At 37.1% G+C, this 17,127-nt stretch overlaps 1 protein-coding gene across 1 annotated transcript in view; it reads left to right on the forward strand.

Annotated features, from left to right (window-relative positions):
* Positions 1 to 17,127, forward strand: part of LOC131161489 (uncharacterized) — a 156,970-nt gene that overhangs the window by 48,616 nt on the left and 91,227 nt on the right. Inside the window, exons 5-6 of the mRNA XM_058117292.1 lie at positions 10,786 to 10,863; positions 11,074 to 11,200. Of these exons, the coding sequence (XP_057973275.1) occupies positions 10,786 to 10,863; positions 11,074 to 11,143 (148 nt within the window). The 3' untranslated portion in view covers positions 11,144 to 11,200. The remainder of the gene's footprint in view (positions 1 to 10,785; positions 10,864 to 11,073; positions 11,201 to 17,127) is intronic.

Here is a 17,127-nt window from a genome sequence, read left to right on the forward strand (position 1 = left end):
AACTAGTTTTGCATCAAACGAGCCAGCGGTTCCCAAGTTTGAATGACCCATGGGCACTAAACCTGCGTGAAACGAGCCAAGAGTTTCCATGTTTGAACCATATGACCTACAAAATAAGTCAAAAATGGGATTCTAGGTGCCTATAATGTGGAATCTGCTTGATTTTGTAACAAACCAATTGCCGCCACTGAACTTGTAAGTAAAATGATCTGTGGGAACAAAACCTTCACTGAATAAGCCGATTACTCCCAAGTTTGAATCATATGACCTACAAAACAAGTCATCAAGGTGCCCAAATTATGGAATATGCATGTTTTGACACAACTCAACTACTACAACTGTGCTCGTTAGTAAATTGAACTAAACATGTGTCAAACGAGCCAATGGTTGCGATGTTTGTATCTTGCGACCTACAAAACAAGTCAAAATGGATTGCAAACTTGGAATATGCATGTTTTTGTGTCAACCCAACTACCGCCACGGTGCTACGTTAAGGACCTATGGGAACTAGTCATGCATCAAAAGAGCCAACAGTTCCCAAGTTTGACCCGTAGGACCAAAAAACAAGTCAAAAATGGGGTTCCACTATTCCTGGTGCCCAAAATGTGAAATATGCATATTTTTGTGAGAAACCAACCACCACCACCACCATACTCGCAAGGCAAATGACCCATAGGAACTAAACTTGCATCAAATGAGCCAACAGTTCCAGCTGCCCAAAATGTGAAATATGCATATTTTTCTGACAAGCCAACTACCGCCACTGTAAAATGACCCGTGGGGACTAACTCTACATCAAACAAGCCAGCTGTTCCGAAGTTTGAGCCATATGACCTATAAAACAATTCAAAAATGGGGTTCAAGGTGCCGAAAAGTTGAATATGCTTGTTCTTGTCCAAAACCAACTACTTCCACTGCACTCGTAAGTAAAATGGCCTGTGGGAACTAGTCTCAGATCAAAAGAGCCAACGGTTCCCATGTTTGAATCGTATGACCTACAAAACAAGTCAAAAATGGGATTCTGGGTGCCAATAACGTGAAATATGCATATTGATGTCACAAACCAACTACTGCCACCATATTTGCAAGTAAAATGACCCGTGGGAACTCAAATTGCGGCAGACGAGGCAACGGTTCCCAAGTTTGAACCATATGACCTACAAAACAAGTCAAAAATGGGGATCAAGCTGCCTAAAATGAAAAATATTCTTGTTTTTGTTAGAAACCAACTACAACCACCTTTCTCATAATTAAAATGCCATATGGGAATTGGACCTGTGTCAAATGAGCTGACGGTTCCCAACTTGAATCGTTATCACATACAAAACAAGTAAAAAATGGGTCTCAAGGTGCCAAAAATGCGGATTATGCTTGTTCTCATAAAGAGCCTATTACCGTCACCATGCTGATAAGTAAAATGAGTCATGGGAATTAGTCCTTCATCAAACGCGCCAACGGTTTCGAGGTTTGAACTGCAAGACCGAAAAAAAAAGTCAAAAATGGGGTTCCAAGTTCCCAAAACGTGAATATTGCATGTTTTGTCACAAACCGACAACCACCACGAATTCGTATGTAAAATGACCCATGGGAACTAAACCCTAGGTCAAACAAGGCAATGATTCAAGTGTTTGTACTGTATTACGTACAAAATTGGTCAAAATAGGGGTTTAAGGTTCCCAAAACATGGAATATGCATGTTTTTGCAACAAACGAACTACCGCCACCATACGCATGAGTAAAAGACCAGTGGGGAACTAGTTCTACATCAAATGAGCTAACAGTTCCCAAGTTTGATCAGTATGACCTACAAAACAAGTCAAAATCGGGGTGCAAGGTGCCCAAAACTTAGAATGTGCTTGTTCTTGCCACAAACTAACTACCACCAACATAGTCATAAGTAAAATGACCCGTGGGAACTAAACCTGCATCAAACAAGCCAACGGTTCCCGTGTTTAACCCGTATAATACCTACAACACAAGTCAAAAATGGGGTTCCAAGTACCTAAAACGTGAAATATGTATGTTTTTGTTACAAACCAACTACCACAACCACACTCCAAACCATGGTTTTAAATAACGGCCGTTACGTAGCGTAACGGCCGATACGTAACGTAAATCAAGGGCTCCGAAACCGATCCGGGCCGATAATGCGGTTCGGAAAAAATTCACAGCCGTAACGGCCGTTACGTCTCCGTAACGGTCCGTAACAGCCGTTACCCCTACGTTACACTCCGTAACAGTCCGTTACGGACCGTTACATATCGACAACTTGCAGAATCTGCTTTCTGCTGCGCAGCGTTCCTTTCCCCCTTTCCCGAGTCCCAAGCACCCATCTACCATTCAATCTACCTAAATCTAACATTCAAAGAACAAAAATACTTACTTGCAGTTTTGTTGGCCGAGCCGCTGAAGCTATAAGAAGGCTTCACGCCTTCACTCCTTCGAAGCCTGAGTTACTCATCTTTGCAGCCTTCGTTTCCTGAATCCTGAACCTAACAAAGTTCTTCGAAGCTTGAGAGTGGCCGAAGGCAGCTTCATCCGCCACCGCTAGTCGTCGCACTTGCCGCCACCAGCCAGCCCTCTACCAGTCGTCGGCGTCGTCGCACTCGCAGCCACCAGCCAGCCCTCCGCCAGTCGTCGCACGAAGCTTCAAGGCTTCGAGGCTCCTCCATCCTCCGAGTCGCCTCCCCTCTCTCGGTCTCACTCAGAGTCTCAGACTCTCTGCCCTCTGCTCATCTCGCGTATGAGATAAGCTTTATTTCAGTAACACTCAACACCCACAACCACATCTTAAACATTTTATTATGTTTTTTTTTTTAATTATAATTTATTGTAAGTAATGTTTGTTAAATTGAATTAAAAAAAAAAGAGTAATTTAATAGAGTAAAAAGCTTTAAAATTTCAGGTTCATTTAATATGCAAATTGGTTCCTAAACAATTTAAGCATGTCATATTCTGTTTTGATTAACATACTTTTATTCATTCTTTACGTATTCTTTCTTTCCTTTTGGTTTCATTGCATATAAAATATATATTATTTTAAAATAAATGACTATGACATGGCATTCCAAAAATATGGAGTGGACAATTTCTCATGTTCTATTTCTATGCTATTTTATATTTGTGAGTAAAACAACATTTTGCATAATTATTTCCCCTAACAGCATTTTTTTTGTTGTAAATTATTATATTCATTTACAATATCAATTTCATTTATATGGTATCGCATTAACATTTTTTGAAAGCTGACACCGTTAGAAATAGACTAATAGTATTATGGTTACAGACTTCCAAGATACAACATTAGTACAAAAAGTACTCTTTTCTAGTCTTATGCCTTGCCTATAGATGCAGCTCTTGTTTTTTTTTTTCTTTTCAAAGATCAGAAATCTCCCACATCTTAAACTTTTTATTATGTTTTTTTTTTAATTATAATTTGTTGTAAATTATGTTTGTTAAATTGAATTAAAAAAGGAGTAATTTAATTGAGTAAAAAATCAAAAAATAGTAATAATTATGTAAAATAAAATTTTCTTAATTTATAAATATTTTAATTGTCTTATATTTTTTGAAAGGTAATTAGGAAAATTTAGTTTTATCACATATTTCCTATTTATAAATATTTTTTAAGTTTTAAGATATCATTTTGACGTTAAATTTAAAATTAGGTAAAATAAATCGTTACATGATCTATTTTTTGTTTTTCAGTTATCAAATAAAGTAAAAATTGATAACTTAATAAAAAACATTTAAACCTAATAGTTAATATATTAATAATTCAGATTTTTGCTAATTACTAGTTTACTACTGGAATTTGTAGAAAAATTTTATTTTAATCCATAAATTGAGATAATGCTTAAAAAATTAAATAGAAAATTTGTACTGTATGGATCTCTATTAGTGATGCTGTGATGTATATAAAAGTAGAGCAAGTTTTTTCCACCTTTAAAATTACAATGTTAATTTCTTATAGTTATAAATAAAAATAAAATCAAGTTAAAAAAATAATGAAAATATCTTTTTAAAGATAAAGGAATATATTTTTTTGTAATAAAATATCTAATATTTTAATCCATATACTGAGAAAATGTTTAAAAAATTAAATAGTCAATTTGTAATGTATGGATCTCTATTTGTGATGCTATGATGTATATGAAAGTAGAGCAAAAATCTTTTTCACCTGTTAATTTCTTATAGTTATAAATGAAAATAAAATCAAGCTATAAAAAATAATGAAAATATCTTTTTACAGATAAAGGAATATATTTTTTTTGTAATAAAATATCTAATATTTTATAATTTTGTTTATTTAAATATAAAAATAATAAACATTACTTATTATTTTTAATGAAATATTATACTTATTTTTACGTAATAAGTATTTAAAATTAGGACTATTTAGTACTTTATTATTTAATATTTACTAAATTACTAATTATATTATTCCTATCATTGTAGGAAGGTTGTAACTTTGTATTTTCTTTATATTTTGTGTAGAGATCATCAAATTAAGTCTATCAATATGTCACGTGATAGAGGAAATGAAAACTTACCTAGTGAAGATATTGGATGTCATTTTGGTACTGCGGTAGACGGTAATAGACATGTTATTATGTGTAAGTTATGTGGGAAGATAATCAAAGGGGGCATTACATGCTTGAAACAACACTTGGCACATAAAAAGGGTCAAGTAGCTGGATGCTCAAATGTGACCACACAAGTAAGAGAACAAATGATGAAACATCTACAACAGTATGCTGAGAAGAAAAGAGATAAACAAAAAAGGCAAGAAGAAGCAGAAGCCCAAATTAGAGGAGATTTTGAGAATTTGAGCAATGAAGAAGACTTGGAAGAAGAAAGTATGACATTTGCTCGACAAGAAAGCATGCGATCACAACAACAATGGGAAGAGAGACAAAGATTTCGAGCAAGAACAACTGGAAGGGGTAATATTTATGAAGAGGGAGGTGGCTCTGGCAGTGGTGCTACCAGTGGTTTCAATAGAGCAGGAGCTCGATCTTATAGTGGTCGAGAAGCTGGAGGTAGTGGACGACAATGGATCAATCCTAATGCCCATGAAGCTAGACTAAAGGCAATGGATCCTATTTTAGAAAGAAGTAAGAGTGCGAAACAACCAAAACTCAACACAAAGTTACTGAAAGGTTTAAAAAGTAAATTAGGAAAAGCGGTTGGAAAATTCCTAATTTATAATCGGATTCCAGCGAATGTAGCTGACTCTCCATTTATGCAGCCTATGCTTGATATTGCTGCAGAGGTTGGAAAGGGGGTGAAGGGTCCATCACCCTATGAGATATCTGAAATTTATTTGGAGCAAGAGTATCAAGAAATGAAAAATTATATAGCTTCTTTTGCTGGAATTTGGAAGGAAAGAGGTGTAACACTTATGTGTGATGGTTGGTCAGGACCAACTAGAAAACACATTATAAACTTTGTAGTTTATTGTGATAGAGGCACCGTGTTTCATAAATCAGTTGATGCCTCTGATGTGCCAAGCAGAACAGCTGAATATTATTTCAGGTAATTTTCTAATTTTAATTGTATATGCAAATAGTATTATGGACTTGTATGTATTTAATTAAATAGTAGTAATTATTGAATTTATAATTTCATTTCAGATTAATGGATGAGGTGGTTGAAGAAATTGGAGAGGAGAATGTTGTCCAAGTAGTGACTGATAATGAAGCTGCAATGAAGGTAGGAGGAAAATTATTAATGCAGAAGAGGCCCAATCTCTATTGGACAGCATGTGCAGCTCATTGCATAGACCTTATTCTTGAAGATATTGGTAAGAAAAGTAAAGTGAAGAAGGTCTTAGAAGATGCAAGAACAATAATCTCATTTATTTACAACCACACATGGACAGTGAATTTCATGAAGAAATTCACAAATAATAGAGAGTTACTTTGCCCTGCCATCACTCGATTTGCCACAAATTTCATTGCTTTGGAGACTATTGTCAGGCATAAACAAGCACTAAGAGAAATGTTTACATCTGATGCTTGAAAAAACTCAAGGTTTGGAATGGCAAAATCAGGCCCAGCATATGATTCAAAGAAAATTATCTTAGGCAAAGAGTTTTGGCAAAAGGCCTCTGATATAATTAAAGTGTAAGAACCCTTGGTGAAAGTTCTTAAATTGGTTGATGGTGATGAAAAACCAACCATGGGCTTCATATACGAGGCAATTGATAGGGCGAAATTGGCCATTCAAAAAGATTGTCGGTTTTACAAAGACTATTGGAAAATTATTGACAACCGGTGGAGTTTTCAGTTGCACCAAGATTTGCACGCTGCTGGTAAGTGTAAATCAAATATAATTTCTTATTATTTTAACTTTTAAATTATGCATAGTTGCATTAGAAAACTATTGATTAATATGTTTCTAAATTTAATTGTAGGGTATTTTTTGAACCCATAATTTCTTTATGGTGCCCCACCCTCTCCTGAAGTTGCTAGAGAAGTCATGGATGGAGTTAAAAAAGTGATAACCAAGTTGGTACCCGATATAGATACTCAAATTCGGGCTATTAATCAAGTAAGTATTGGTTCCATTAAATTAAATAATGAATTGTTCTAGTATTTAGTAATACTTTTAAGAATAATTATTAATATATCTAATTAATTAATTATATTTCACAATCATCCTTTTTTAGTTGTTGCTATATCGAGATAGGCAGGAGACTTTTGGAACCCCGTTGGCTCAAAGGGCAGTAAAACAAACAAATCCTGGTAAATATGGCTATATAGCTAAATAATAGAGAATTACTCTATTTTCTCTCTTTGTGTTCAAATTTGACTTTTGAAATACGCTATACTAACATAAAACTCTTTTTAATTATTCATGCAGCTGAATGGTGGATTCATTATGGCTTGTGTGCTCCTGAGCTCCAAAGAATAGCAATTAGAGTTCTTAGCCAGACCACATCAGCTTCGAACTGTGAGCGTAATTGGAGCACCTTTAGCCTCATCCATACGAAAACAAGAAATAGATTAAAGTACATGAGACTACAAAAACTTGTTTTCGTACATTACAACATGAGGTTAAAGTTAAGACGTAAAATGAGAAGAAGCCAACGAGAAATTGAAGAGGGTTTCAATCCTATCAATTTGGACTACATTTTCGAAGAAGATGATCATTTAAGTCAATGGTTAGAGGAGAGAGAGACACCACTACTCGACGGTCATGACAATTCAAATTGGTTAAATGAAGAGGTTGGTGGTACTACAGAAGGAGGTGATCAACCACCAATAAACGCGCATGATGATTCAAGTTCAAGTCCTGAACGCACACAAAGTGATGACAATCTTGGTTTGAGCCCATCAAATGATGATGATGGTAATAGTGGTGCTGGAGCTGGGGTTGGGGGGGTGGCAGTGGTGGTGGTGGAGGCGGCGGTGTAGAATATAATTATGGATATAATACAGGGACATCATTTGGAAGGGATATATATCCTTCTAATCCTTATGGACTACATGACATACCTGAAAATTATGACTTGGGTATTCTTCCAGGGAACCAATCTTCACAACCTAGGAGAAGGAGTGCTCGTGGTGACCCTAGCGATTCTACTGAAGATTCATATGGTGTGGTTCGTAGTTTTGGCGACTTTGGTTTAGATGGTTCATCATCACAATCATATGGATCTCATCCAGCATATCCACATTATGCATCTCGTGACTCACATTTTTATCCCAGTGGATCAGGAATCTCAGGATCTAGTGAGTCTTCTTCTACACACTACCCAGAGCCAGCCCCTGCCCCAACTTATAGACATTATTCAGGAGAATTTTCATCACCAGTACATTTTCAAGAGCAACAACAAAATGACGCAAACTTGGGTTCATTTAACTATGTATTTCCACAAGGATGGGGAGATAATTTCCCATCCCAATCTCAAGATACAGATGCAAATTATGAAGACCCTCCACGTCATTCTTTTTGGTGGTGACATGTGTTATGTTATAAATTTGTAATATTGTATTCATGTATTTTCAACTATTTATTGATATTTGATATTAATCACTTTTTAAATTCATGTATGTGTAATCACTGTAATGTGTATATTGAGTATTAAGTCTATTGAGTATTGATTCATTTTTAGTAACTTTATGACTTTAATTAATTGATTCTTACATTTCTACATCTTTTTACTCATTAAACTAATGTAAACTATAAAAAAATATGCTTTTTTTTTGTAAACAGCGCACTAAAATTAATATAAAAATCATAATGCCTATTAAAAAGCATTTGTAGGGTGAATGAAAGCCTGCAAAATTCATTAAAAATCATGTATTAATGGATTTCATGCTTATTTTTTAATTTTGGCATGGTTGTGCATGTGTGAAAAAAATTCACGACCGTTACGCCCGCTTCCCGTTATGTAACACCCGCGTCTCCCGCGACCCGTGACACCCGCGACCATTTCGCGATGTTACCCGCGACCGCGATTTCGAACCATGCTCCAAACTAAAATGTCTGGAGAAAACTAAACCTGCGTCAAACGGGCCAATGGTCCTACAAAACCATGTTTGTACCATATGACCTACAAAACCAGTCAAAAATGGGGTTTAAGGTGCCCAAAACATGCAATATGCTTGTTCTCTTCACAAACCAACTACCGCCACTACGCTCATAAGTAAAATGACCCGTGAGAACTAGTCTTGATTCAAACGAGCCGACGATTCCCAAGTTTGAATCGAAGGACCTACAAAACAAGTCAGAATTGGGGTTCAGGGTGTCCAAAACGTGGAATATTCTTGTTCTTATCACAAATCAACTATTACCACCGTACTCATAAGTAAAATGATCCATGGGAACTCGTCCTGCATCAAGTGAGCCAACGGTTCCCAAGTTTGAACCATATGACCTAAAAATGAGTCAAAAATGGGGTTCCAAGTGCCAAAGAGATGAAGTATGCATAAGTTTGCCACATACCAACTACCACCACCACATTATTAAGTAAAATGACCCTTGGGAACTAAACCTCAGTCAGACGAGCCAACAGTTCCCATGTTTGTACCATATGATCAACAAAACGAGTCAAAAACAGGGTGTAAGGTGCCTAAAACGTGGAATATGCTTTTTATTTTCACAAACCGACTACCATATACAACCATCATACTCGTAAGTAAAACGACCAGTGAGAACAAAACCTGCGTCAAATAAGCCTAAGGTTCCCACATTTGTACCATATGACATACAAAAAAAAGTCAAAATCGGGGTTCAAGGTACTTAAAACAATGAATATGCATATTTTTGTCACAAATCCACTACCGCCACTACGCTTATAAGTAAAATGACTCGTGAGAACTAGTCTTGATTGAAACGAGCCGACGATTCCCAAGTTTGAATCGAAGGATCTACAAAACAAGTCAGAAATGAGGTTCAAGGTGCCCAAAACGTGGAATATGCTTGTTCTTATCACAAATCAACTATTGCCACCGTACTCATAAGTAAAGTGACCCATAAGAACTAGTCCTGCATCAAGTGAGCCAGCGGTTCCCAAGTTTGAACCGTAGGACCTAAAAATGAGTCAAAAATGGGGTTCCAAGTGCCAAAATGATGATGCATAAGTTTGCCACAAACCAACTACCACCACCACTTTATTAAGTAAAATGACCCTTGGGAACTAAACCTCACTCAAACGAGCCAACGGTTCCCATGTTTGTACCATATGATCAACAAAACGAGTCAAAATCAGGGTGTAAGGTGCCTAAAACGTGGAATATGCTTTTTATTTTCACAAACCGACTACCATATACAACCATCATACTCGTAAGTAAAACGACCAGTGAGAACAAAACCTGCGTCAAATGAGCCAATGGTTCCCATGTTTGCACCATATGACATACAAAAAAAGTCAAAATCGGGGTTCAAGGTGCTTAAAACAATGAATATGCATATTTTTGTGACAAATCAGCTATCGCCGCTTTACTTCTTAGTAAAGTGACATATGAAAATTAAAACTACATCAATTGAGCCAATGGTTCTCGTGTTTGTACCCTATAACCTACAAGACAAGTCAAAAATGGGGTTTAAGGTGCCCAAAACATGGAATATGCATGTTTTTTGCCATAAACCAACGATCGCCACCTTGCTCATAATTAAAATGACCTGTGGGAACTAGTCCTTCATCAAACAAGCCAACGATTCCCAAGTTTGAATCGTATGACCTTCAAAACAAGTAAAACATTGGGCTGCAGGCGCCCAAAATTTGAATATGCATATTTTTGTCGCAAACCAACTAATGCCACTGTACTTATAAGTAAAACGGCCCGTGGGAACCATACCTTCATCGAACGAGCCAATGGTTACCACGTTTGAGCCATAAGAAGCATAAAACAAGTAAAAAATGGGGTTCAAGGTTCCCAAAATGTGGTTCATGCTTGTTCTTGTCGGGGTATTTTGCATACAATTTTAATAAATATGCGCCTAACGTTTGTGAGGTGTGGACCTTTGCCTCATACCTAGGTTCTTGATACCCTTTGCACCTCACTGCCCGTTGCGCCATTGGCTACTGTGGTTGAGCTTGAAGGTCTATTTTGTAATTGAATTTTATTTGCTGAGTTGATCTCTTCCTCCCCATTTGTGTGGGCGCGCCACTTGTGGGTGGACCATGTGCTCCTTATTTCATCATGCTGCATATCAATACCACCGTTTTCACACTTTTTGCTTTTAAATTGATTGTACTGGTGTTCTATTTCCTTTTGGATACACAAGCTTATTTACTTCTTTTGTAATTTAGAAATTTCAATTCATACTTAGGATGGAGAGACAACGGAGAGAAGAGGAACTTAACACTTGTTCCTTGAAAAAGGAACTGATTGAGCCGTACTTAACAAGGTATGGAGATTTTCGTAAATGAATGAAAGCTGGATTATATGTTGTTGTAGAGGGATTCTTTTAACTTAATTTTTGGTTACCTTGTCTACTATTCATGGAGTTCTTGCCTAACTATTGAAATTAGGTTGATCATGTCTTGGTTGATATAGTTTCACCATCTCCATGACCTTCACCATATTAATTACTAGTTCAATTTAAATCTTATCTTAGGGCGTGGAAATTGCCATTGCTGGATTGGATGAGTTTCAGAATGAAGTCAAGAAAATGGTGGTTGCACTAGTTGACATAGAGCGAGCTTTGGTGCGCCTCAACACTTCATACGCCTTGTTTGAAGAAGGTATTCATTGTACAATGTTTAGCTTATAATTGTTAAGGCAGTTCATCGCCAATGAGTGAAAACATTTTAGCTATGTTCAAAATTGTGGTTGTTTATTAGCTCTCAAGAAATTGCAGTAGGTACGATGGTCTGGAATAGTTAAATGGCTTAATAACTTCATTTTATAGTTATATGTTTTTTTGATAAAAAAGAAGATATCTTGAGAGAGAGAAATGCCTAGGCTAGGATAATTAAACCTTAATGTATATTCTAAGGATAGCCATGTTTAAACCTTAAAAAATCGTGACTTTGCCTTAGTATTTGTCAAAAAAATCCTTACTTTACCTCAAAAATCTAGTTTTCTACAGATTTTCATGTCCAACCTAGATTATTAGCCTTTCCCCTAGTCAAAACACGTTAAAGCATGTTCTAATGATAAGCATGTTTGATAACCCTAAAAAATCGTGGCTTTGCCTTAATATTTTTTAGAAAAATTGTACTTTTATCTCATATATTATAGGCCTCTTCCAGCCCTAAACACCTTCGTGGCCTAAAAGATCTAGCTTTTTTTTGATTTTCTTGTCCGACCTAGATTAGTAGTCTACCTTGAGTCAAAACACCTTAAAACATGTTCTAATGATAACCATTTGCAATCAAAACCCTAAAAAGTCATCACTTTGTCCTACTATTTGTTAGAAAAATCATAGTTTTATCTCATATATTAAAGGCCTCTTCCATCCCTAAACATCTTCATGGCCCCAAAAATCTAGCTTTATGCTGATTTTCATGTCCAACTAAGATTATTAACCTACCCTTGAGTCAAAACGCCTTAAAGCATGTTCCAATGATAATCTTATCTCATATATTAAAGGCCTCTTCCATTCCTAAACACCTTCATGGCAAAAAAAAATCTAACTTTATACTGATTTTCATGGAAAACTTATATTATTAGCCTCCCCTTGAGTCAAAACACCTTAAAGCATGTTGTAATGATAACCATCTACATTCAAGTCCTAAAAATCGAGACTTTGCCTCAATATTTGTTAGAAAAATCGTAACAATCGTAGCTTTGTCCCATAAATTTTAGGCCTCATCCATCCCTAAATACTTTCATGGCCTCAAAAATCCAGTTTTATACTGATTTTCATGTCCAACTAAGATTATTAGCCTACCCTTGAGTCAAAACATCTTAAAGCATGTTCTAATGATAACCATTTGCAATCAAGCCTTAAAAAATCGTGTCTTTACCTTAGTACTTTTTAGAAAAATCGTAACTTTATCTCATCCATTATAGGCGCCTTCCATCCCCGAAAAACCTTCATGGCCTCAAAAATCTACCTTTATACTGATTTTCATGTCCAACCTATATTATTATCCTACCCTTGTGTCAAAACACCTTAAAGCATGTTCTAATGATAACTATTTGCAATCAAATCCTAAAAATCGTGACTTTGCCGTAGTATTTGTTAGAAAAATCGTAACTTTATCTCATTCATTAAAGGCCTCTTTCATCCCTAGACACATTCATGGCCTAAGAAATATAGCTTTATACTGATTTTAATGTCCACCCAAGATTATTAGCCTACCCTTGAATCAAAGCGCCTTAAAGCATGTTCTAGTGATAACCATGTGCAATCAAACCCTAAAAAATTGTTACTTTCCGTCTGTATTTGTTAGAAAAGTCGTAACTTTATCGCATACATTAAAAACCTCTTCCATACCTAAACGCCTTCATGGCCTCAAAAATCTAACTTTATACTGATTTACATGTCCAACCTTGATTATTAGCCTACCCTGGAGTCAAAACACCTTAAAGCATGGTCTAATAATAATCACGTGCAATCAAACCCTAAAAAGTTGAGACCTTGCCTTAGTATTTGTTAGAAAAGTCGTATTTTTATCTCATTTATTAAAGCTCTTTTCTATCCCTAAACACCGTGAAATATCCTTGTTTTTGTCACAAACCAAGCACCGCCACTATGCTCGTAAGTCAAATGGCCCGTGGGAGCTAGTCGTAACGAGTAACCGGTTTCCACGTTTGAATCGAAGGACCTAAAAACAAGTAAAAAATGGGGTTCAAGGTTCCCAAAATGTGGAATATGGTTGTTCTTTTCACAAACCCACTACCGCCACCATATGCGTAAGCAAAATGACCCCTGGGAACTAACCTGAGTCAAATGAGCGTTGGTCCCGATGTTTGAACCGTATGACCTACAAAACAAGTGAAAAATTGGGTTCAAGGTTCCCAAGACTTGGAATATGATTGTTTTTGTCAGAAACCAACTACCGCCACCGTGCTCGTAAGTAGAATGACTTGTGGGAACTAGTCCTGCTTTGAATGAGCCAACAGTACCCGTGTTTGAACCGTAGGACCTATAAAACAAGTCAAAATTGGTTTCAAGTGACCAAAACATAAAATATAGATGTTTTTGTCACAAACCAACCACTACCACCATACTCATAAGTAAAACGACCCGTGGGAACTAAATCTAAACCAAACAATCCAACGGTTCTCGTGATTGAGCCACCGTGCTCGTAAGTAGAATGACCCAACTAATCCTACTTTGAATGACACAACAGTACCCATGTTTGAACCATAGGACCTACAAAACAAGTCAAAAGTTGGGTTCCAAGTTACCAAAACATGAAATATGGATGTTTTTGTCACTAACCAACCACCGCCACCATACTAATAAGTAAAACGACCCTTGGGAACTAAATCTAAACCAAACGATCCAACGGTTCCCAAGATTGAGCCACATGACGTACAAAACAAGTAAAAAATGGGGTGCAAGGTGCTCAAAATGTGGAATATGCTTACTCTTGTCACAAACCAGTTGCCGACACCGCACTCATAAGTAAAATGGCCCGTTGGAACAAGTCCTACATCAAACGAGACATTGATTCCAAACCAAAATGTGGAAAATGCTTGTTCTTATCACAAACCAAATGCAGCCACTACAATCGTAAGTAAACTTACCTGTGGGAACTAAACCTGTATCGAATGAGCCTACAGTTCCCGAGTTTGACCATTATGACGTACAAAACAAGTCAAGAATTGGGTTCATCAAGCCCAAAATGTGGAATATGCTTGATCTCGTGACAAGCGAACTACCGCCACCATGCTCATATGTCAAATGACCAGTGGGAGCTAAACCTGCATCAAACGAGCCAATGGTTCGCAAGTTTGAACACGGAGACCTACAAAACAAATCAAAAGTGGGGTTCAAAGTGCCCAAAACGTGGAATGTGCTTGTTCTTGCCACAAACCAACTACAACCACCGCAATTTTAAGTAAAATGACCCCTGGGAACTGGCATATATCAAATAAGTCATTTGTTCTCAAGTTTTAACTGTAAGACCCACAAAACAAGTCAAAAATGGGGTTCTAGGTTCCTAAAACATGAAATATGCATGTTTTTGTCGCAAACCAACTACCACGGCCATTCCCATGTTTGTACCATTTGTCTAGCAAAACAAGTCAAAAATTGGGTTCATGGTACCCAAAACAAGGAATATGAATGTTTCTGTCACAAATCAACTACCGCCCCCGTGCTTGTAAGTAAAATGACCCATGGGAATTAAACCTACACAATTGAGCCAGCGGTTCCTATGTTTGTACCGTGTGACCTACAAAACAAGTCAAAAATAGGGTTTAACATGCCCACAACATGAAACATAAATGATTTTTTCATAAACCAAATGTCGACACCTTGCTCGTAAGTAAAATGACCAGTGGGAACTCTGTCTTACGTCAAATAAGCCAATGGTTCCCATGTTTGTACTATATTACTTACAAAACAAGTCAAAATCGGGGTTCAAGGTGCCTAAAATATGGAATATGCATGATTTTTTTCAGAAACCAACCAACGCCACTTAGTAAAATGACTCGTGGGAGCTAAACCTGTGTCAAACGAGCCAACAGTTCTTATGTCTATACTGTATGACCTACAAAACAAATTAAAATTGGGATCAAGGTGCCCAAAACATAGAATATGCATGTTTTATTCACAAAAGAACTATCGTCACCGTGCTTGTAAGTAAAATGACCCGCAAGAACTAGTCTTGCATCAAACGAGCCAACGGTTCCAAAGTTTGAATCGTAGGACCTTAAACCAAGCAAAAAATGGGGTTCCAGGTGCTCAAAATGTGAAAGCTGCATATTTTTGTCACAAACCAACTACCGCCACCGTACTCGTAAGTAAAATGACCCGTGGGCACTAAACCTGCGTGAAACGAGCCAACAGTTCCCATGTTTGAACCATATGACCTACAAAATGAGTCAAAAATGGGGTTCTAGGTGCCTATAATGTGGAATCTACTTGTTCTTGTAACAAACCAATTGCCGCCACCGAACTTGTAAGTAAAATGATTTGTGGGAACAAAACCTTCACTAAATAAGCCGATTGCTCCCAAGTTTGAACCGTATGACCTAAAAAACAAGTCATCAAGGTGCCCAAAATATGGAATATGCATGTTTTGACACAACTCAACTACTACAACCGTGCTCGTTAGTAAATTGACCCATGGAACTAAACCTTTGTCAAACAAGCCAATGGTTGCGATGTTTGTATCTTGTGACCTACAAAACAAGTCAAAATGGGCTGCAAACTTGGAATATGCACGTTTCTATCACAACCCAACTACCGCCACCGTGTTCATAAGTAAGGACCTATGGGAACTAGTCCTGCATCAAAAGAGCCAACGGTTCCCAAGTTTGGCCTGTAGGACCAAAAAGCAAGTCAAAAATGGGGTTCCACTATTCCCGGTGCCCAAAATGTGAAATATGCATATTTTTGTCAGAAACCAACCACCACCACCACCACCACCATACTCACAAGGCAAATGACCCATAGGAACTAACCTGTATCAAATGAGCCAACAGTTGCAGTTGCCTAAAATGTGAAATATGCATATTTTTCTCACAAGCCAACTACCGCCACTATACGCGCACAAGTAAAATGACCTATGGGGACTAACTCTGCCTCAAACAAGCTAGTTGTTCCAAAGTTTGAGCCTATAAAACAATTCAAAAATGGGGTTCAAGGTGCCGAAAAGTTGAATATGCTTGTTCTTGTCACAAAACAACTGCTGCCACTGCACTCGTAAGTAAAATGGCTCGTGGGAACTAAACTTGCGGCGAATGAGGCAACAGTTGCCAAGTTTGAACCATATGACCTACAAAACAAGTCAAAAATGGGGATCTAGCTGCCCAAAATGTAAAATATGCTTGTTTTTGTTAGAAACCAACTACAGCCACCATTCTCGTACATAAAATGCCATGTGGGAATTTAACATGTGTCAAATGAGCTGACGGTTCCCAAGCTTGAATAGTATGATCTACAAAACAAGTCAAAAATGGGTCTCAAGGTGCCAAAAACGTGGATTATGCTTGTTCTCGTCACAACTTGCTACCGCCACTGTGCTCATGAGTAAAATAACTCATGGGAACTTGTCCTTCGTCAAATGAGCCAACAGTTCCTAGATTTGAACTACAAGACTTAAAACGTGAAGTATGCATTTTTTGTCACAAACCGACTACCAAAAAAGTCAAAAATGGGGTTCTAGGTGCCCAAAACATAAAAGTGCATATCTTTTTCACAAATCAATTAACGCCACTACACACAAAGTAAAATGACCCGTGGGAACTAAACTTGGTCAAATGAGCCAACGATTGCCAAGTTTGAGCCATATTATGTAAAAAAACAAGTCAAAAATGGGGTTCATCGTGCCCAAAACGTGGATCATGCTTGTTCTTGTAAATAACCAACTGCCGCCATTGCAATCGTAAGCAAAATGACCTATAGGAACTAAACATAGGTCAAATGAGCCGATGGTTCCCAAGTTTGAACTGTATGACCATCAAAAAAACAACTCAAAAATGGGGTTCAAGGCGTCTAAAACTTGGAATATGCTTATTCTTGTCACAAATCAGCTACTGTCACCAC

Source organism: Malania oleifera, chromosome 1 (assembly GCF_029873635.1).
Source record: "Malania oleifera isolate guangnan ecotype guangnan chromosome 1, ASM2987363v1, whole genome shotgun sequence".
In the NCBI taxonomy this organism is placed as follows: Eukaryota; Viridiplantae; Streptophyta; class Magnoliopsida; order Santalales; family Ximeniaceae; genus Malania; species Malania oleifera.